This window comes from Coregonus clupeaformis, chromosome 35 (assembly GCF_020615455.1).
Source record: "Coregonus clupeaformis isolate EN_2021a chromosome 35, ASM2061545v1, whole genome shotgun sequence".
Taxonomy (NCBI): Eukaryota; Metazoa; Chordata; class Actinopteri; order Salmoniformes; family Salmonidae; genus Coregonus; species Coregonus clupeaformis.
This window is the reverse complement of record NC_059226.1, coordinates 12,740,283-12,757,038: the sequence shown is the minus strand read 5'-3', so window position 1 is coordinate 12,757,038 and position 16,756 is coordinate 12,740,283. Positions and strand designations below refer to the sequence as shown.

Here is a 16,756-nt window from a genome sequence, read left to right as displayed (position 1 = left end):
CGCGTTCTGTCTCCTAGAGATGAACATACTTTGGTGCGAAAAGTGCAAATCAATCCCAGAACAACAGCAAAGGACCTTGTGAAGATGCTGGAGAAAACAGGTACAAAAGTATCTATATCCACAGTAAAACAAGTCCTATATCGACATAACCTGAAATGCCACTCAGCAAGGAAGAAGCCACTGCTCCAAAACCGCCATAAAAATGCCAGACTACGGTTTGCAACTGCACATGGGGACAAAGATCGTACTTTTTGGAGAAATGTCCTCTGGTCTGATGAAACAAAAATAGAACTGTTTGGCCATAATGACCATTGTTATGTTTGGAGGAAAAGGGTGGCCGCTTGCAAGCCAAAAAACACCATCCCAACCGTGAAGCACGGTGGTGGCAGCATCATGCTGTGGGGGTGCTCTGCTGCAGGAGGGACTGGTGCACGTCACAAAATAGATGGCATCATGAGGAAGGAAAATTATGTGGATATATTGAAGCCACATCAAGACATCAGTCAGGAAGTTAAAGCTTGGTCGCAAATGGGTCTTCCAAATGGACAATGACCCCAAGCATACTTCCAAAGTTGTGGCAAAATGGCTTAAGGACAACAAAGTCAAGGTATTGGAGTGGCCATCACAAAGCCCTGACCTCAAACCTATAGAATATTTGTGGGCAGAACTGAAAAAGCGTGTGCGAGCAAGGAGGCCTACAAACCTGACTCAGTTACACCAGCTCTGTCAGGAGGAGTGGGCCAAAATTCACCCAACTTATTGTGGGAAGCTTGTGGAAGGCTACCCAAAACATTTGACCCAAGTTAAACAATTTAAAAGGCAATGCTACCAAAAACTAATTGAGTGTATATGTAAACTTCTGACCCACTGGGAATGTGATGAAATAAATAAAAGCGGAAATAAATCCTTCTCTCTACTATTATTCTGACATTTCACATTCTTAAAATAAAGTGGTGATCCTAACTGACCTAAGACAGGGAATTTGTACTAGGATTAAATATCAGGAATTGTGAAAAATGAGTTTAAATGTATTTGGCTAAGGTGTATGTAAACTTCCAACTTCAACTGTATTATCACTTGTGAATGATGCCCAGCTTGTGTGCAGTAAGGCAAGAAACAGCGCATGCCTTAAAAAAACAAAATCTAATCATAGTCGCATACCTCATGTAGCCTAGCCCATAGGCCTATATTTTTTGATAAGGTTTGTATCACAACTAAAGTGGCCAAATAACTTCTTAAAATGAAGCATATTAATCCGCTTCACAACGGGTGTAGAGCCTAACTGGCATACATACGCAGCGCGTGAGTTTCAAGTTTGGGGAAGATAATTTTCCCCATAAAAATGCACCTTTATAATAAAAGCATTACATGCATAATCGCATTTTTGGTCAGTTTTGAGAATAGTGTTTTCCTGCTAATGGAACATTAGCGCTTATAGCCTACTGCCGATTGCACATTACTGCTCTTATAATGTGAAGAAATAGCTAAACGTTCTGATCTGTTGCGTCAGCCTCATTGCTTTTAAACGTTTTTTTTAAGCTAGTGGCTGTATTAATTTGGGATCTATCACATCCCATAACTGTCCCAGAGTATGTTTGGAATATTTATTTATCGCACAGGATAGTAGATTGACATAGGCTAGTGCTTTTGCTGTTCGTTAGGCCTACTCATCTTGTTGGCTGACGAAAAGTAAATGTGGATAGTTCTTCCAACATCTTCAATATGCGCCTCGGAATTTCGATAAGGGCACGCGCAATTGCGTCCCTGAGGTGTCGGTCTTCACTTGTAGCCTGTGAGAAGGACCCGATCACGTGACGGGCAATTTAGATATCTGAGAGGTGCGTCGGAGCACGCAGCCGGGAGAAGGGAATTCTTATTATAATTTTCAGGCCAAGGGCACAACGGCCACTGGCTGCAAAAGGCATGGATTATGTTAGGGGGCATTATGGCCACACAAAGAGGATGCCGCTGCGAAATTCAAGGCATTATCAAGTGCTTGTCAAATTGAGAATGAGAGACTGATGAAGTGTGTGCAGCCTGCGCAAAAAACAAAGCAGAGCTCATGCCTTTCATGCAACTTTTTCAAATCATTAGGTCGCATCATGCAGCCATAGAATATATTAAAATTCAAAACATATAGCCCAACGTTTGTATCACAACTAAGGTTGCATAAATAACTAAATTAAGCATATAAGAGGACCTGTTTCTTTGTTAATAGCTCAACACAATAGCCGCATTTACGCACCCCCTCATATTGTTTGGAGAAAATATCCTTTCTATTTTATTCAACTATGTTCATTTGTACTCTTCATACTATAAAAGAATGCCATGGATTTCAAATTAAATCTTGTCTGCTAAATAAACTAAATGTAGCCCACAGCCATATACAGTGGGGAGAACAAGGATTTGATTCACTGCCAATTTTGCAGGTTTTCCTACTTACAAAGCATGTAGAGGTCTGTAATTTTTATCATAGGTACACTTCAACTGTGAGAGACGGAATAAAAAAAAAAAATCCAGAATATCACATTGTATGATTATTAAGTAATTAATTTGCATTTTATTGCATGACATAAGTATTTGATACATCAGAAAAGCAGAACTTCATATTTGGTACAGAAACCTTTGTTTGCAATTACAGAGATCATACGTTTCCTGTAGGTCTTGACCAGGTTTGCACACACTGCAGCAGGGATTTTGGCCCACTCCTCCATACAGACCTTCTCCAGATCCTTCAGGTTTCGGGGCTGTCGCTGGGCAATACGGACTTTCAGCTCCCTCCAAAGATTTTCTATTGGGTTCAGGTCTGGAGACTGGCTAGGCCACTCCAGGACCTTGAGATGCTTCTTACGGAGCCACTCCTTAGTTGCCCTGGCTGTGTGTTTCGGGTCGTTGTCATGCTGGAAGACCCAGCCACGACCCATCTTCAATGCGCTTACTGAGGGAAGGAGGTTGTTGGCCAAGATCTCGCGATACATGGCCCCTTCCATCCTCCCATCAATACGGTGCAGTCGTCCTGTCCCCTTTGCAGAAAAGCATCCCCAAATAATGATTTTTCCACCTCCATGCTTCACGGTTGTGATGGTGTTCTTGGGGTTGTACTCATCCTTCTTCCTCCAAACACGGCGAGTGGAGTTTAGACCAAAAAGCTATATTTTTGTCTCATCAGACCACATGACCTTCTCCCATTCCTCCTCTGGATCATCCAGATGGTCATTGGCAAACTTCAGACGGGCCTGGACATGCGCTGGCTTGAGCAGGGGGACCTTGCGTGCGCTGCAGGATTTTAATCCATGACGGCGTAGTGTGTTACTAATGGTTTTCTTTGAGATTGTGGTCCCAGCTCTCTTCAGGTCATTGACCAGGTCCTGCCGTGTAGTTCTGGGCTGATCCCTCACCTTTCTCATGATCATTGATGCCCCACGAGGTGAGATCTTGCATGGAGCCCCAGACCGAGGGTGATTGACCGTCATCTTGAACTTCTTCCATTTTCTAATAATTGCACCAACAGTTGTTGCCTTCTCACCAAGCTGCTTGCCTATTGTCCTGTAGCCCATCCCAGCCTTGAGCGGGTCTACAATTTTATCCCTGATGTCCTTACACAGCTCTCTGGTCTTGGCCATTGTGGAGAGGTTGGAGTCTGTTTGATTGAGTGTGTGGACAGGTGTCTTTTATACAGGTAACGAGTTCAAACAGGTGCAGTTAATACAGGTAATGAGTGGAGAACAGGAGGGCTTCTTAAAGAAAAACTAACAGGTCTGTGAGAGCCGGAATTCTTACTGGTTGGTAGGTGATCAAATACTTATGTCATGCAATAAAATGCAAATTAATTACTTAAAAATCATACAATGTGATTATCTGGATTTTTGTTTTAGATTCCGTCTCTCACAGTTGAAGTGTACCTATGATAAAAATTACAGACCTCTACATGCTATGTAAGTAGGAAAACCTGCAAAATCGGCAGTGTATCAAATACTTGTTCTCCCCACTGTATATGGCATAGCCAGATCAGAGCCTAACATAAGAACAACTCAGAGTATGGTATTCTGTTCTTCTAAAATAGAATACATTTTCTTCATATCATGTTTCTTTAGACCTGTCAAAATTAAATAATTGATTTATTGTGATGATGTAGGCTATATTAAATGGATTTATTAGACTTTTTTAAATGTAGATGTTCCAAAGGTCTGCATCAGTGGCTTGTAGGCTATGTGTGGAAGCCAGGAGATGCTAAATGTGTTTGTTAATTAACGGTCAATTACCATGAGACCTGCAGTTATTTGCTTGGCAATCACCGGCTGATAAAATTGTATGACCGCCACAGCCCAAGTTACATTCCTCAGCTACAAGGTCCTCAATCAACACTTGAAATTGCCTGAGCGGCACCAGAACATGGTGCTCAATTGGTAGAGCATGGCGCTTGTAACGCCAGGGTAGTGGGTTCGATCCCCGGGACCACCCATACGTAAAAATGTATGCACGCATGACTGTAAGTCGCTTTGGATAAAAGCGTCTGCTAAATGGCATATTATTATTATTATTATTATTATTATAGAACATCCAATTGTAATGAGTTTTGCAAATTCTTCCAGCAGTGAGGTGCATTAAAACTAAAAGCGGATTTACTAAATTTGATGGAGACCCGAGGAACCTCAAGAACGGGTTTGGTAACACGTTTTTATACTTCAACAACAAAGTTAGGTAAGTCGGAAGCTTATAGTAGAGCTTCGTAAACAAAAAGGGAATAGTGAAATGATCTACAGGACTTTCATGAGGACCAGACAACCTTTTGATACAGGATGCAGTGATGAGTATTAAAACTGTCACATGTGATAAAGTGAAGGGCGCTATGTTAAGACTGCATCCAATGGTTTAAGAGTAGTGGTTGCTGCATTCTGGTAAATGGTGTCAACATAGTCAAGAACTGGCAGGAAAGTTGACTGTACAATCTGCTTCTTGCTGTTTAGGGAGAGGCAACATCTATAGTATTTCAAAAAATTTGCTTTTTAACTAGCTCATCAGTTTGTTTTTTAAACATTAAATGTTTGTCAATCCAAATGCCCAGACATTTATAGGGGGGAACCCGATCGATGGGACAAACACTCAATGAATAAATATGTAGTCCATCAAACAGTCCCAATACTGACCCTGCGGTACACCTTTCGTAATATCCAGGAAGCTAGACTTACCACCATCAGAAATCACACAGTGTCCTGTCTGACAAAATTCTAAAACTACTTGCAAGAAGCCTGATTCAGGCCTATTTGGAATGAGAATGTGATTGTCAGCAGTGTCGAAGGCTTTGGAAAGGACTTTATAGTCAGTTGACACTGACCTGAGGCGGGGATTATGGGCCAGACTCTGGACACGGGCCCAGGAGTGATTGCTACGCGGCTGCAGCTCCACGGCAACCTTCAGAGGTAGACGCACAGGCTTCTGGTCCTCTTCATCACTCACTCCTAGAGAGAGGGAGGGAGGTGTAAAAGGAAAGAGGGATAAGATTTGTTCTCTCCGGTCCTGAGATGATCAGCATCACCACCACTTACTCATACCACCCCCTTCCTGAGTATTGCCATGGAAATCCATCCCCTTCTGCCCACATGCATGACTCAACATCCCCATTCATACTCTTCCTCCCTCTTCCTGCTGTGTGAGTGTCTGTCACTGTGTGTCTGTGTCTGTGCCTGTGAGTGCGTGGGTTTGTGTGTACACTCACCATCTGGGTCACACAGCCTCTTGAGCGCACGGCACATGGGAGCTTTGATGCGCAGGTTCCTGCCTTTAGAACGCACCGTGGTGGCCCTGGAGAATACAGCAGAGCCATGAGAGAACCGCAAAACACACAAACTACACCCAAACAACAATTGCACAATTTGCACAATTTCAACTACACTGAACAAAAATATAAACTCAACATGTAAAGTGTTGATCCCATGTTTCATAAGCTGCAATAAAAAAAATCCCAGAAATGTTCCATATGCGAGCTTATTTTTCTCAAATCTTGTGAGCATTTCTACCTTGCCAAGATAATCCATCCACCTGACAGGTGTGGAATATCAAGAAGCTGATTAAACAGCATGATCATTACACAGGTGCACCTTGTGCTGGGAATAATAAAAAGCCACAGTTGTCACACAACAAAATGCTACAGATGTCTCAAGTTGAGGGAGGGTGCAATTGGCATGATGACTGCAGGAATGTCCACCAGAGCTGTTGCCAGAAACTTGAATGTTCATTTCTTTACCATATGCTGCCTCCAATGTCGTTTTAGAGAATTTGACAGTAAGGAAATCAGTCAATTGAAATAAATGAATTAGGCCCTAATCTATGGATTTCACATGACTGGGCATGGACACAGCCATTGGTGGGCTTGGGAGGGCATAGGCCCACCCAATCAGAATTAGTTTTTCCCTCACAAAAGGGATTTATTACAGACAGAAATAATCCTCAGTTTCATCAACTGTCCGGTTGGCTGGTCTCAGACGATCACGCAGGTGAAGAAGCAGGATGTGGAGGTTGTGAGACCGGTTGGATGTACTGCCAAATTATCTAAAACAAAGTTGGATGTGGCTTATGGTAGAGAAATGAACATTCAATTATCTGCCAACAGCTCTGGTGGATATTCCTGCAGTTAGCATGCCAATTGCACACTCCCTCAAAATTTGAGACATCTGTGGCATTGTGTTGTGTGACAAATCTGCACATTTTAGTGGCCTTTTATAGACCCCCAGCACAAGGTGCACCTGTGTAATGATCATGCCGTTTAATCAGCTTCTTTATATGCCACACCTGTCAGGTGGATGGATTATCTTGGCAAAGGAGAAATGCTCACTAACAGGGATGTAAACAAATTTGTGCAAAATAATTGAGATAAATAAGCTTTATTTGCATATGGAAAATTTCTGGGATCTTTTATTTCAGCTCATGAACCATGGGACCAACACTTTACATGTCGCATTTATATTATTGTTCAGTATATATCCACACCGGCCAGTTTATGAGGTACACCACCCTTTTGACGAAAATGCCTCACTCCTACGTGGCCGTGGCTTGCTATATAAAGCAGGCAGACAGGCATCCAGTTACTGTTTGACTGAACATTAGAATGGGCAAAACAAGTGACTTGAAGCATGGTATAATCATCTGTGCCAGGCACCCCGGATCGAGTATCTCATAAACGGCGGCCCTCCTGGGCTTTTCATGCACCACAGTGTCTTGGGTTTCCTGAGAATGGTGCGACAAAAAATATTGTCAGCCGCAGTCCTGTGGGCGAAAACAGCTCGTTGATGAGAGGTCGAAGGAGAATGGCAAGAATCATGAAAGCTAACAGGCGGGCCACAAACAGACAAATAATGGCGCAATACAACAGTGGTGTGCAGAACGGCATCTCGGAACGCACAACACGTCGATCCTTGTCACGGATGGGCTATTGCAGCAGATGACCACACCTGGTTCCACACTTATCAGCTAAAAACAAGAAGAAGGGGCTCCAGTGGGCACGCGATCACCAACACTGGACAACTGAGGAGTGGAAAAACATTGCCTGGTCCGACGAATCCCGGTTCTAGTTGCATCATGCGGATGGCACAGTAAGGATGGACCCATCCTGCCTGGTGTCAACGGTACAGGTTGGTGGTGGCGGCGTACTGCCATCCAATCTGCGGCAACTGCGTGATGTCAGCATGGACGTTTCCGACTTGTAGAATCCATGCCCCGAATAATTCAGGCTGTTCTAGAGGCAAAGGGGGTACCGACCAGGTACTAGATGGGTGTACATAATCAAAACTGGCCGGTTAGGGTATATAACGGTTTATTTCAAAATGTATAAACGAATCAACTACTTATAACCCTAAAGTCTTGGAGAAAAGAGGTGATATATTTTTAAAAGCTGTGGTTACATTGGTATAATTTTTGGTCTCAGTCTTACCCCTGTTGGATGAGCTCGTTAAGCTTGGCCACGTTCTTATCGTCCATCACTATGAACAACAACAGAGTTAGAAAAGATAGAGTGCGTACCTCCTTGCTCTTGCTTTGTGAAGACAACACAGAAATTAACATAACATCTGCAATGACCTGCAACAGAGGTAGAAAAGCTTGCCATCTTTGGGAAACAAGACTAACACAGACATAGGACATTAATAACATATCATCCCTCATGACCTGCGCCACACTTTTAACCATCCCCAATGACCATGGCCGGGCCCAGCCCAACACTTAATCAGCTCCCTCGCAGCCAACCAGCCCCAGCAGCAGAAACAGAGTCAGACTGAGGCTGGTGTGTCACAAACACACTATCCAAGACACAGACAGATACAGGCGTCCCCCCCCCCCCACCACACACACACACCCTGCTTGACTTACATCCTCCAACCTTCTTCCGGAGCTCGGCGTAGCAGATGAGACCGTACAGCTCCTGAGAGGACTTCTTCAGCACACGGGAGTACACTGTGGGACAGGAGGAACTGGGCATGTTAGGGGATAAAAATGAGAAGAGAAAAACTACAGCACACCAGTGATCTTGGGTGCTCCACAAACAATGTAAATGGGTCTCACACTGATGGTAAGCTCAAAATACAGAGTTTAACTCAAACATTTAATGAGTCGCTTGCAGGTGTGTGTGTGTGTGTGTGTGTGTGTGTGTGTGTATCACAAACATAATAGGATTCAAAAGAAGAAATGACTGCAGATTGCCTGCAACCTATATGCAAAGTTTCACTTGCAAATGCCAACTGGTCTTCATAAAAAGCTGGTTGCTTGCAGTTTCACACTGATTTTGAAGGTCAACGTTTTTTAGTCAACAAACCAAAACACAGGCATAATAAAGAGAAAGTGAGACTGTGCAAACAAGCAAGAGGTGAGTGGAGATTTCTATTGAAGAAATAACGAGAGAGAGAAGAGAGCGAGAGAGAGACAGATAAGCTAGCTTACCGTTAGCGAAGTCGATGTGCTTGGATATCTTGTGCCAGGTGCGGTAGTAGAAGTGTCGGACTTGCTCCTTGTTCTTCACCATGCTGGCTGGCTTCCCCTTCTTCTTATGTTTCAACGCTATGTTTGTCTGGATCGCCTCAAAGTCCTTCCCATGCTACAGAGAGCGAGAGAGAGAGAGAGAGACCACTAGAGATATGGAAGTTGTGTTGGAGTAGTGGGCACTCTTCCCTCTGGTCTATGGAGATCCCAGGACATTGCCCTGCGTAGGGTGCCGTCTCTGTGGTCATAGAAAATCCCATGCCACTTTTTGTAAGAGTAGGAGTGTTAACCCTGGTGTCCTGGCAAAATTCCCAACCTGGCCCCTTTCAATCATGGCCACCTAATCATCCCATTGATTCCCAATTGCCATACATCACTCCTCACCTCTCCACCATAATGGCTGATGTTTGGTGAATGTTCTGGCACAAAATGGTTGCAGTGCTAAATATTGGTGGTGGAAGAGGTGAGTTTCCCCCCCTTACTGCACTGAGAACCTACTGTAGGTGGAAAGGCACTATATAAATGCAATAAATTATTATAAGGGCCTGTGAAGAAAGAGTCCACTTTAAATCTTCGACATACTTCTGACTTATTAATATGGCTTGCGACAGCAGCCACACTTTAGATATTGTTTATCATTTCTGACTTATGTCATATGAAATGTGTGATATAAATAACAAATACAAAAATTGTACTGCATCTTCGAATATGGACTTGAAACATCTTTGAGTCCATGAAAAGTGCTATATACAAATCGGTGTATTATTTTTATTATGAAGTTGCTCATAATAAAAAATGCTAATTGGAAAGAAAACATTAGCTGTATTTTTCAGACATTGTCTTCAGCGGTTTGAAAGAAAGCAGTCTAATATCCCGGAAAAACTCCCTGACCCAGGGTGAAAACACTGGTGAAAGGACCCCTAGCTAGCTCTAGAGGGGGCTTCCAGTTGGGAAGATGTAATAAGATGCACAGGCGGTCTCCTCCGACATTGCTATAAATTAGCTTCCACTGCGCATATATTTATATTTCATACTACTCAAAAAGTTTACTTACCTCGTAGAGCCCTTCGAAGAAGCTGTTCTTGTCCTCTGCACTCCAGGACTCCCACTGCCTCCGGGGTCTCTTCTGACTGCCCACCGGCTCCTCCTTGTCTCCGGGCCCTTGGCCTCTAGGGGCCGCCTTGCCTGAGGGCCCCGTAGAGCCTGACGTGGAGCCGGACTGACCAGCCGACACCTGGTGAGAGGGACCATTCTCTGAGCCTGTGTGAGAGGGGGAGAAAGGATGAGGAAACGTACACTGAAGAAAAACAAACGCAACATCAAATCAACTTTTATTTGTCACATGCGCTGAATACAACAAGTGTAGACTTTACCGTGAAATGCTTACTTACAAGCCCTTAACCAACAGTGCAATTAAGAAAAATAAGAGTCAAGAAAATAATTTACTAAATAAAGCAACAATTAAATAATAACATGCAACAATTTCAAAGATTTGACTGAGTCACAGTTCATATAAGGAAATCAGTCAATTGAAAAAAATTAATTAGGCTCTAATCTATGGATTTCACATGACTGGGAATACAGATATGCGTCTGTTGGTCACGAATACCTTTCTTTTTTTTTTTTAAAGGGGGTGGATCAGAAAACCAGTCAGTATCTGGTGTGGCCTCATGCAGCGTGACACATCTCCTTCGCATAGAGTTGATCAGGCTCTTGATTGTGGCCTGTGGAATGTTGTCCCACTCCTCTTCAATGGCTGAGCGAAGTTGCTGGATATTGGCGGGAACTGGAACACGCTGTCGTACACGTCGATCCCGAGCATGCCAAACATGCTCAACGGGTGACATGTCTGGTGAGTATGTAGGCCATGGAAGAACTGGGACATTTTTAGCTTCCAGGAATTGTGTACAGATCCTTGCGACATGGGGCCGTGCATTCTCATGCTGAAACATTAGGTGATGGCAGCAGATGAATGGCACGACAATGGTCCTCAGGATCTCGTCACGATATCTCTGTGCATTCAAATTGCCATTGATAAAATGAAATTGTGTTCATTGTCCGTAGCTTATGCCTGCCCATACCACAACCCCACCTCCACCATGGGGCACACTGTTCACAACGTTGACATCAGCAAACCGCTCACCCACACGACGCCATACACGCTGTCTGCCATCTGCCCGGTACAGTTGAAACAAGGATTTATCTGTGAAGAGCACACTTCTCCAGCGTGCCAGTCGCCATCGAAGGTGAGCATTTGCCCACTGAAGTCAGGTACGACGCCTATCTTCAGTCAGGTCAAGACCCTGGTGAGGACGACGAGCACGCAAGATAAGCTTCCCTGAGATGGTTTGTGACAGTTTGTGCATAAAATCTTCAGCTGTGCAAACCCACAGTTTCATCAGCTGTCCGGGTGGCCTTTTATTATCCTCAGCACAAGGTGCACCTGTGTAATGATCATGCTGTTTAATCAGCTTCCTGATATGCCACACCTGTCAGGTGGATGGATTATATTGGCAAAGTAGAAATGCTCAGTAACAGGGATGTAAACAACTTTGTGCACAACATTTCAGAGAAAAAAAACTGCGTTTGGAAAATTTCTGGGATTTTATTTCAGCTCATGGGACCAACACCTTACATGTTGCATTTATATTTTTGTTCAGTGTATATGAGAGTGTTTTGTGGGAGACAGTGAGTGAGTGATAGAGTGTACATGCGAGAGTGAGTTGTGTGAGAGAATGAGTGAGAAAGTAGCACAGTGAGCAAGAGAAAAGCAAGTGTCACAACTTAAATATCATACCAAAAGCTCACGTTGAGAAGAGGGTAGAAGAAGCAGAAGGCGGGGGGGTTACTTTGCACTATCCTTAAGTAACGTGTCTCTACGCAACAGAGAGGAGATACAGAGACCAATAGCTTTTCAAAAACAACTGGTTATAATGCCAGTTTTAGCACAAACAGTCTGAGGCCAGTGTCACATGCAACATCACCGTCCTCCAAAATACAACACACACTACAGAGACCCTCCCCTCCTGTGGCTGAAGTGCTGGCGAAGTGAGGCAGCAGGAAAGGAAGTCGTCGGTTCCGTTTGCCGGGGCTGCAATGAGGACCGGAGCGAAGTTCCAAAAACAACACGCGAGGCTGGCTTGGAGCAACAATGGACGCCACCTCACAATGTGCAGGTCAGGAGAGACAGACACACAACCCAATCCTCAACAACAGAGTGAGCACTGCTTCTAAAAATATTATGTTGAGTCATAATTATTTTATGTTGAGTATTCTTCCATTACCGCAAAATGTGCATTTAATAAAATATGAATACCGGTATAGTAATTGTAATAATGGTACAATAATGTAATATATCTAAAAAGAAACTTGCATGATGCAAAGTCTCCGTTTTGTATAGATACGACCAGCATAGACGCAATATCGTGCATTCAAAACACTGACCATATTCAACCATCATTAATGGATTGACAAAAGTAGCTAGGTCCACTACCAGCGGAGAGTAACGGGATGGGGTACTCCTTTAACACAGATAAACAGGTAACCCCAGGCACAAACACTTTCACGGCATACCTTTCGATTTCGCCCCGCCGTGACCATTGATAGTTGGGGAGATGGAATCCTTCCGGATTCGTTTGCTTGGGGGTCGAACGCTGGATCTCAGAAAATGATGCTGGTCGTGACTCGGTGCGGTGGGTGCTGTCGAGGATGGGGGCTGTTGGCTCGAACAAGGTCCAGACGGGTTCGATACGGATGTGAGAATTACTGGTGCTGAACTGGAGCAGCCCGTAGTTGATGGATTAAGAATTTCCACTCCGTCTCTCTTTGTACTACGCTTCTCGCTCCCCTGATCTCCGCTCTCCTCCTCGTCACAACCTTCAAGCTTTCTGCCCGAATTATTCGGGCCATCGACACCGATGCCGTCTCTCAGCCCAACTGTCATCCTGGCGAAACACAATCAATACAAATGTTTAACAATTAAATGACATCACAACGCAAATCAACTTAAAAAAGACGACGTTCTGTTTCTCTCAATATGGCCGCCGCTGTTTGTTTCAAATCCCCTCTCACCGTCCCATCGAAACACGAAAATTCTATCTATATATGTTTTCATTAACATTTTGAAAGCCAAAATATTACTATACCTTGCTCGTGTGTTTTTGTTAGTTATCTTAAACTTCTAACAGTTTATATTGTTTTATTTTTATCCGAAATTCAAAAACGAGCGCCCCTGAGTTTAGCGCCCGCTGAAACGACAACGTAAAACCTTTCGATACATTCGACCTCTATTTAAAGTGCTTCTTTATCAGACAAGGTTACCCATTTTCATGCTCTTCGACAGCAGATGATGTCTTCTTTCTTTTCACCATCGACCCGACGGTTTTGGTAAGCAACAGTATATAAAATTGGGCATATTCAAACCATGAACAGGGTCTATCCACGACTGTCTTCACCTCGCTCCAGCTTCGACTGAATTGAACTCTCTGCGCAGCTCAAATGTTCACTATCTGAGTCCCACAATAACTCTCAATAATTTATTGGCTTAAAGAAGGTTAATATTATCGGTATAGGCTGAAATATGACCAAACACATAACTATATAGTATGCTTTAAACGCTCAAAATAATCTGAATAATAAACTAGCTGGTTTTAGTTTTTACTACAGCCACAAGAGCACAGCTCGCAGTCTCGACTTTGCTTATCACTACGTCATCATCGCCAGAATTGTTGTTTTCATCATTAAGTTGTTTGACGACATGATGTTAACAAACAACATCAAAAAGTTGCTTCTGATATTAACTCTCAGTTTCAGAAAGCAACAACGGATACCTTATACATCATATTAAAATATACTTGATGGAGAAACTAACCACAAGCGCTCGAATCAATAAAAACAATAGAATGAGTGTTCAACTACATGAATATCTAATCCATATACACATTGATCAGACACTGCATCAGATACTCTATACTTTGCAAGTAACATTACTTCTAACATAATGACACAGGTGTTTCATCCTTTTTTTGCTTCACCCATCTCCAAATATTTTGAGGGCAGAAACATTACTATAGCTACAACTTTAAACAAGTGGCACGTCTCACACATACAATAACAAGAACCCCTAATTCATTCCCATGCAGGGAAAGAAGTCACAAACAACAATGTCGTATTACGTGTAACATGTATGTGTTCTCTAATCATGATTGTCCAACCTAATGACAGCAATCTCTTTTCAAACTCAAACAAATTTAAAATATATTATATTTTCCTGCAGAAGTATAGCAGTAGCTAATTGATTGATCTATTGTTTGTTTGACTGATTGCTTTATTCTGTGGTTGCTATCCTCACCTGATAGATCAGTAGACAGAATCAGCTGTTATCTTTCCTCTTGTAACCAGTGTCATTTCTATAGGTACATCTTAGGAGGAGCGGGTTACACACTCCAAAAAGCAGCTGCACGGGTGCTAGCTACTAACGTTAGCTAACTTTGCTTTGGACATGTTTGCTAGCAATGTGCGGCCAAAACCCAGTCAACTAACGTTACTAGCTAGCAAACGAATAGTCTCAAGCACAAATTCACACGACATTTTGCACATCATTGCATTCAGTTGTAGTGAGATATAGAGTTTAAGCAATTCATAAATTACCTTGTCTTGACTTTAGTGTTCACGCCTGGATGAGAAAACGTTGCAAGCTAAGCTAACTCCGAATGACAGTCCCTCTCTTGCACAAGCACGCCCACTCCAACTCAAAAACAAATCTCGTGATTGGTTAGTTGAGGGAAAGACATATGATTGACATCGAAGAGCTCCTATTGTTGATGAGAAAGAGAATGCTAATGAACCAATTGAATATCTCAATCTATATACGTCATTGAGTGCGCAGGGAGTTATTTTACATTGGCCCGGGTTGAACCGGGCCAAAACCTGTCACGTCATCGGGCGAAATCGAAGAGGGAGGAGTGCCCTTCTCAAATCGAACAGTAAACTGCGCCACTCAGTCATTTTGACAACAAGGCAGCATGGTGCATCATCGAAACATAAAATAAAAAAATTCATAAAATAAATGTTTGAAATTTCTAGCTAGTTCTCATTGGGAAGGCAGATTAAATGTTTTTATCAAAAGCAATCACTGTTGCATGGGAAAACACAGAATCCGTGGTTGCCATGGAGCTGTGAGGTCTCCTATACAGAAATCTCTAAATATTGTACATATTTTAATAGTTTTAAGGTGTTTTTTGACAGAATCTTTTTAAATCAACTTTTTATTTTGTTAGCTAATTACGTTTTGATTGTATATATATTGATCCACAGCAGTGAAAGACTGTCAATGCCGCAGCCCGTCTGGTGTTCAACCTTCCCATGTTCTCTCACGTCACCCCGCTCCTCCGCACACTCCACTGGCTTCCAGTTGGAGCTCGCATCTGCTACAAGACCATGGTGCTTGCCTATGGAGCTGTGAGGGGAACGGCACCTCCGTACCTTCAGGCTCTGATCAGTCCCTACACCCAAACGAGGGCACTGCGTTCATCCACCTCTGGCCTGCTGGCTCCCCTACCTCTGCGGAAGCATAGTTCCCGCTCAGCCCAGTCAAAACTGTTCGCTGCTCTGGCACCCCAATGGTGGAACAAGCTCCCTCACGACGCCAGGACAGCGGAGTCACTCACCACTTTCCGGAGACATTTGAAACCCCACCTCTTTAAGGAATACCTGGGACCCCCCCCCTTTTACTCCAACCCCCCCCCAAAAAAAAAAACATTAAAAAAAAAAAAAAACATTGTAAAGTGGTTATCCCACTGGCTATAAGGTGAATGCACCTATTTGTAAGTCGCTCTGGATAAGAGCGTCTGCTAAATGACGTAAATGTAAATGTAAGTCAGTTATTTTACCTAAACTAAACTGAGAAGCTAGCTGTTTAGCTAACTGTGTGTTTTTATTTGAAACAACGAGATGGCAGAGGCCTGGAGACTGTTGAATATGGCAGAGGATAATTAAAGTCTCCCCCCTGGGTCTGACCATCGTTTCCCCCCTGCTCAACCCTTCATCTGGGCCTCAGTCAGAAGAGATGTGGACCCAGTGGGGGAGGAAGGTGCGCATGGAGAGTGGATTGGACACAGGATGTGACCTGTTGGACTTCCACCTGCCTCTGCTCTGTGGATGACCGTGAAAGATCTTCCAGACAGAAATGTCAATGGGCTAACTGAAATGTATTGTTTTGTTGTTTTAAGAGCTACTTTGAGATTCTTGCTGTAATTAAAAACGCTATACAAATTACTACACATGCTTAATTACGTCACTTTTGTTTTAAGCCAACTTCGCCGTTGCTGGACAGAGCCCGGAACCTGCTGGCTCAAGCCCGCGAGGCAGCCTGGTTCCAAATCGAATGCAATCAACTTTTAGCCAGTGCATAACACGCCTACACGGGCGCCCGGGTGATATTAATCGAACCCCTTCATCTGCAAGGTGGGGTATAGAAATGGGGCATATAAATATAATCTAGTCTAGATAGATAGATTTCTATGGTATGCTCCCCGCCTAGAACCAACATCACACGCGCCACCAATTGACTATCAATTCAATTCAAGGGGCTTTATTGGCATGATAAACATACATTGCCAAAGCAAGTGAAATTGATAATAAACCAAAGTGAAATAAACAAAAAAAATTAACAGTAAACATTACACTCACAAAAGTTTCCACTATTTTAACTTATTTCACTACCATTAAATACTGCTACATACCTGGAACCATTTTAATGTTTGTTCGTTTTCCAGTTATGGAAATGCCG

The 16,756-nt window shown here is 43.2% G+C and overlaps 1 protein-coding gene across 2 annotated transcripts in view; it reads right to left on the bottom strand.

Moving 5' to 3' along the window:
- LOC121550278 (protein cramped-like) overlaps positions 1 to 14,689 on the bottom strand; it is a 34,468-nt gene extending 19,779 nt beyond the window's left edge. The window contains exons 1-8 of one of the 2 annotated variants that reach the window (XM_041862468.1): positions 14,617 to 14,689; positions 12,541 to 12,911; positions 10,022 to 10,227; positions 8,929 to 9,082; positions 8,362 to 8,445; positions 7,928 to 7,976; positions 5,717 to 5,802; positions 5,336 to 5,459 (exon numbers count right to left, since the gene is read on the bottom strand). In XM_041862468.1, the coding sequence (XP_041718402.1) occupies positions 5,336 to 5,459; positions 5,717 to 5,802; positions 7,928 to 7,976; positions 8,362 to 8,445; positions 8,929 to 9,082; positions 10,022 to 10,227; positions 12,541 to 12,910 (1,073 nt within the window). In that variant the 5' untranslated portion in view covers position 12,911; positions 14,617 to 14,689. Of the gene's footprint in view, positions 1 to 5,335; positions 5,460 to 5,716; positions 5,803 to 7,927; positions 7,977 to 8,361; positions 8,446 to 8,928; positions 9,083 to 10,021; positions 10,228 to 12,540; positions 12,912 to 13,287; positions 13,641 to 14,616 lie in introns of those variants that run through there. The other variant, XM_041862467.2, reaches the window with a different exon arrangement.
- Positions 14,690 to 16,756: the final 2,067 nt, after the last annotated feature.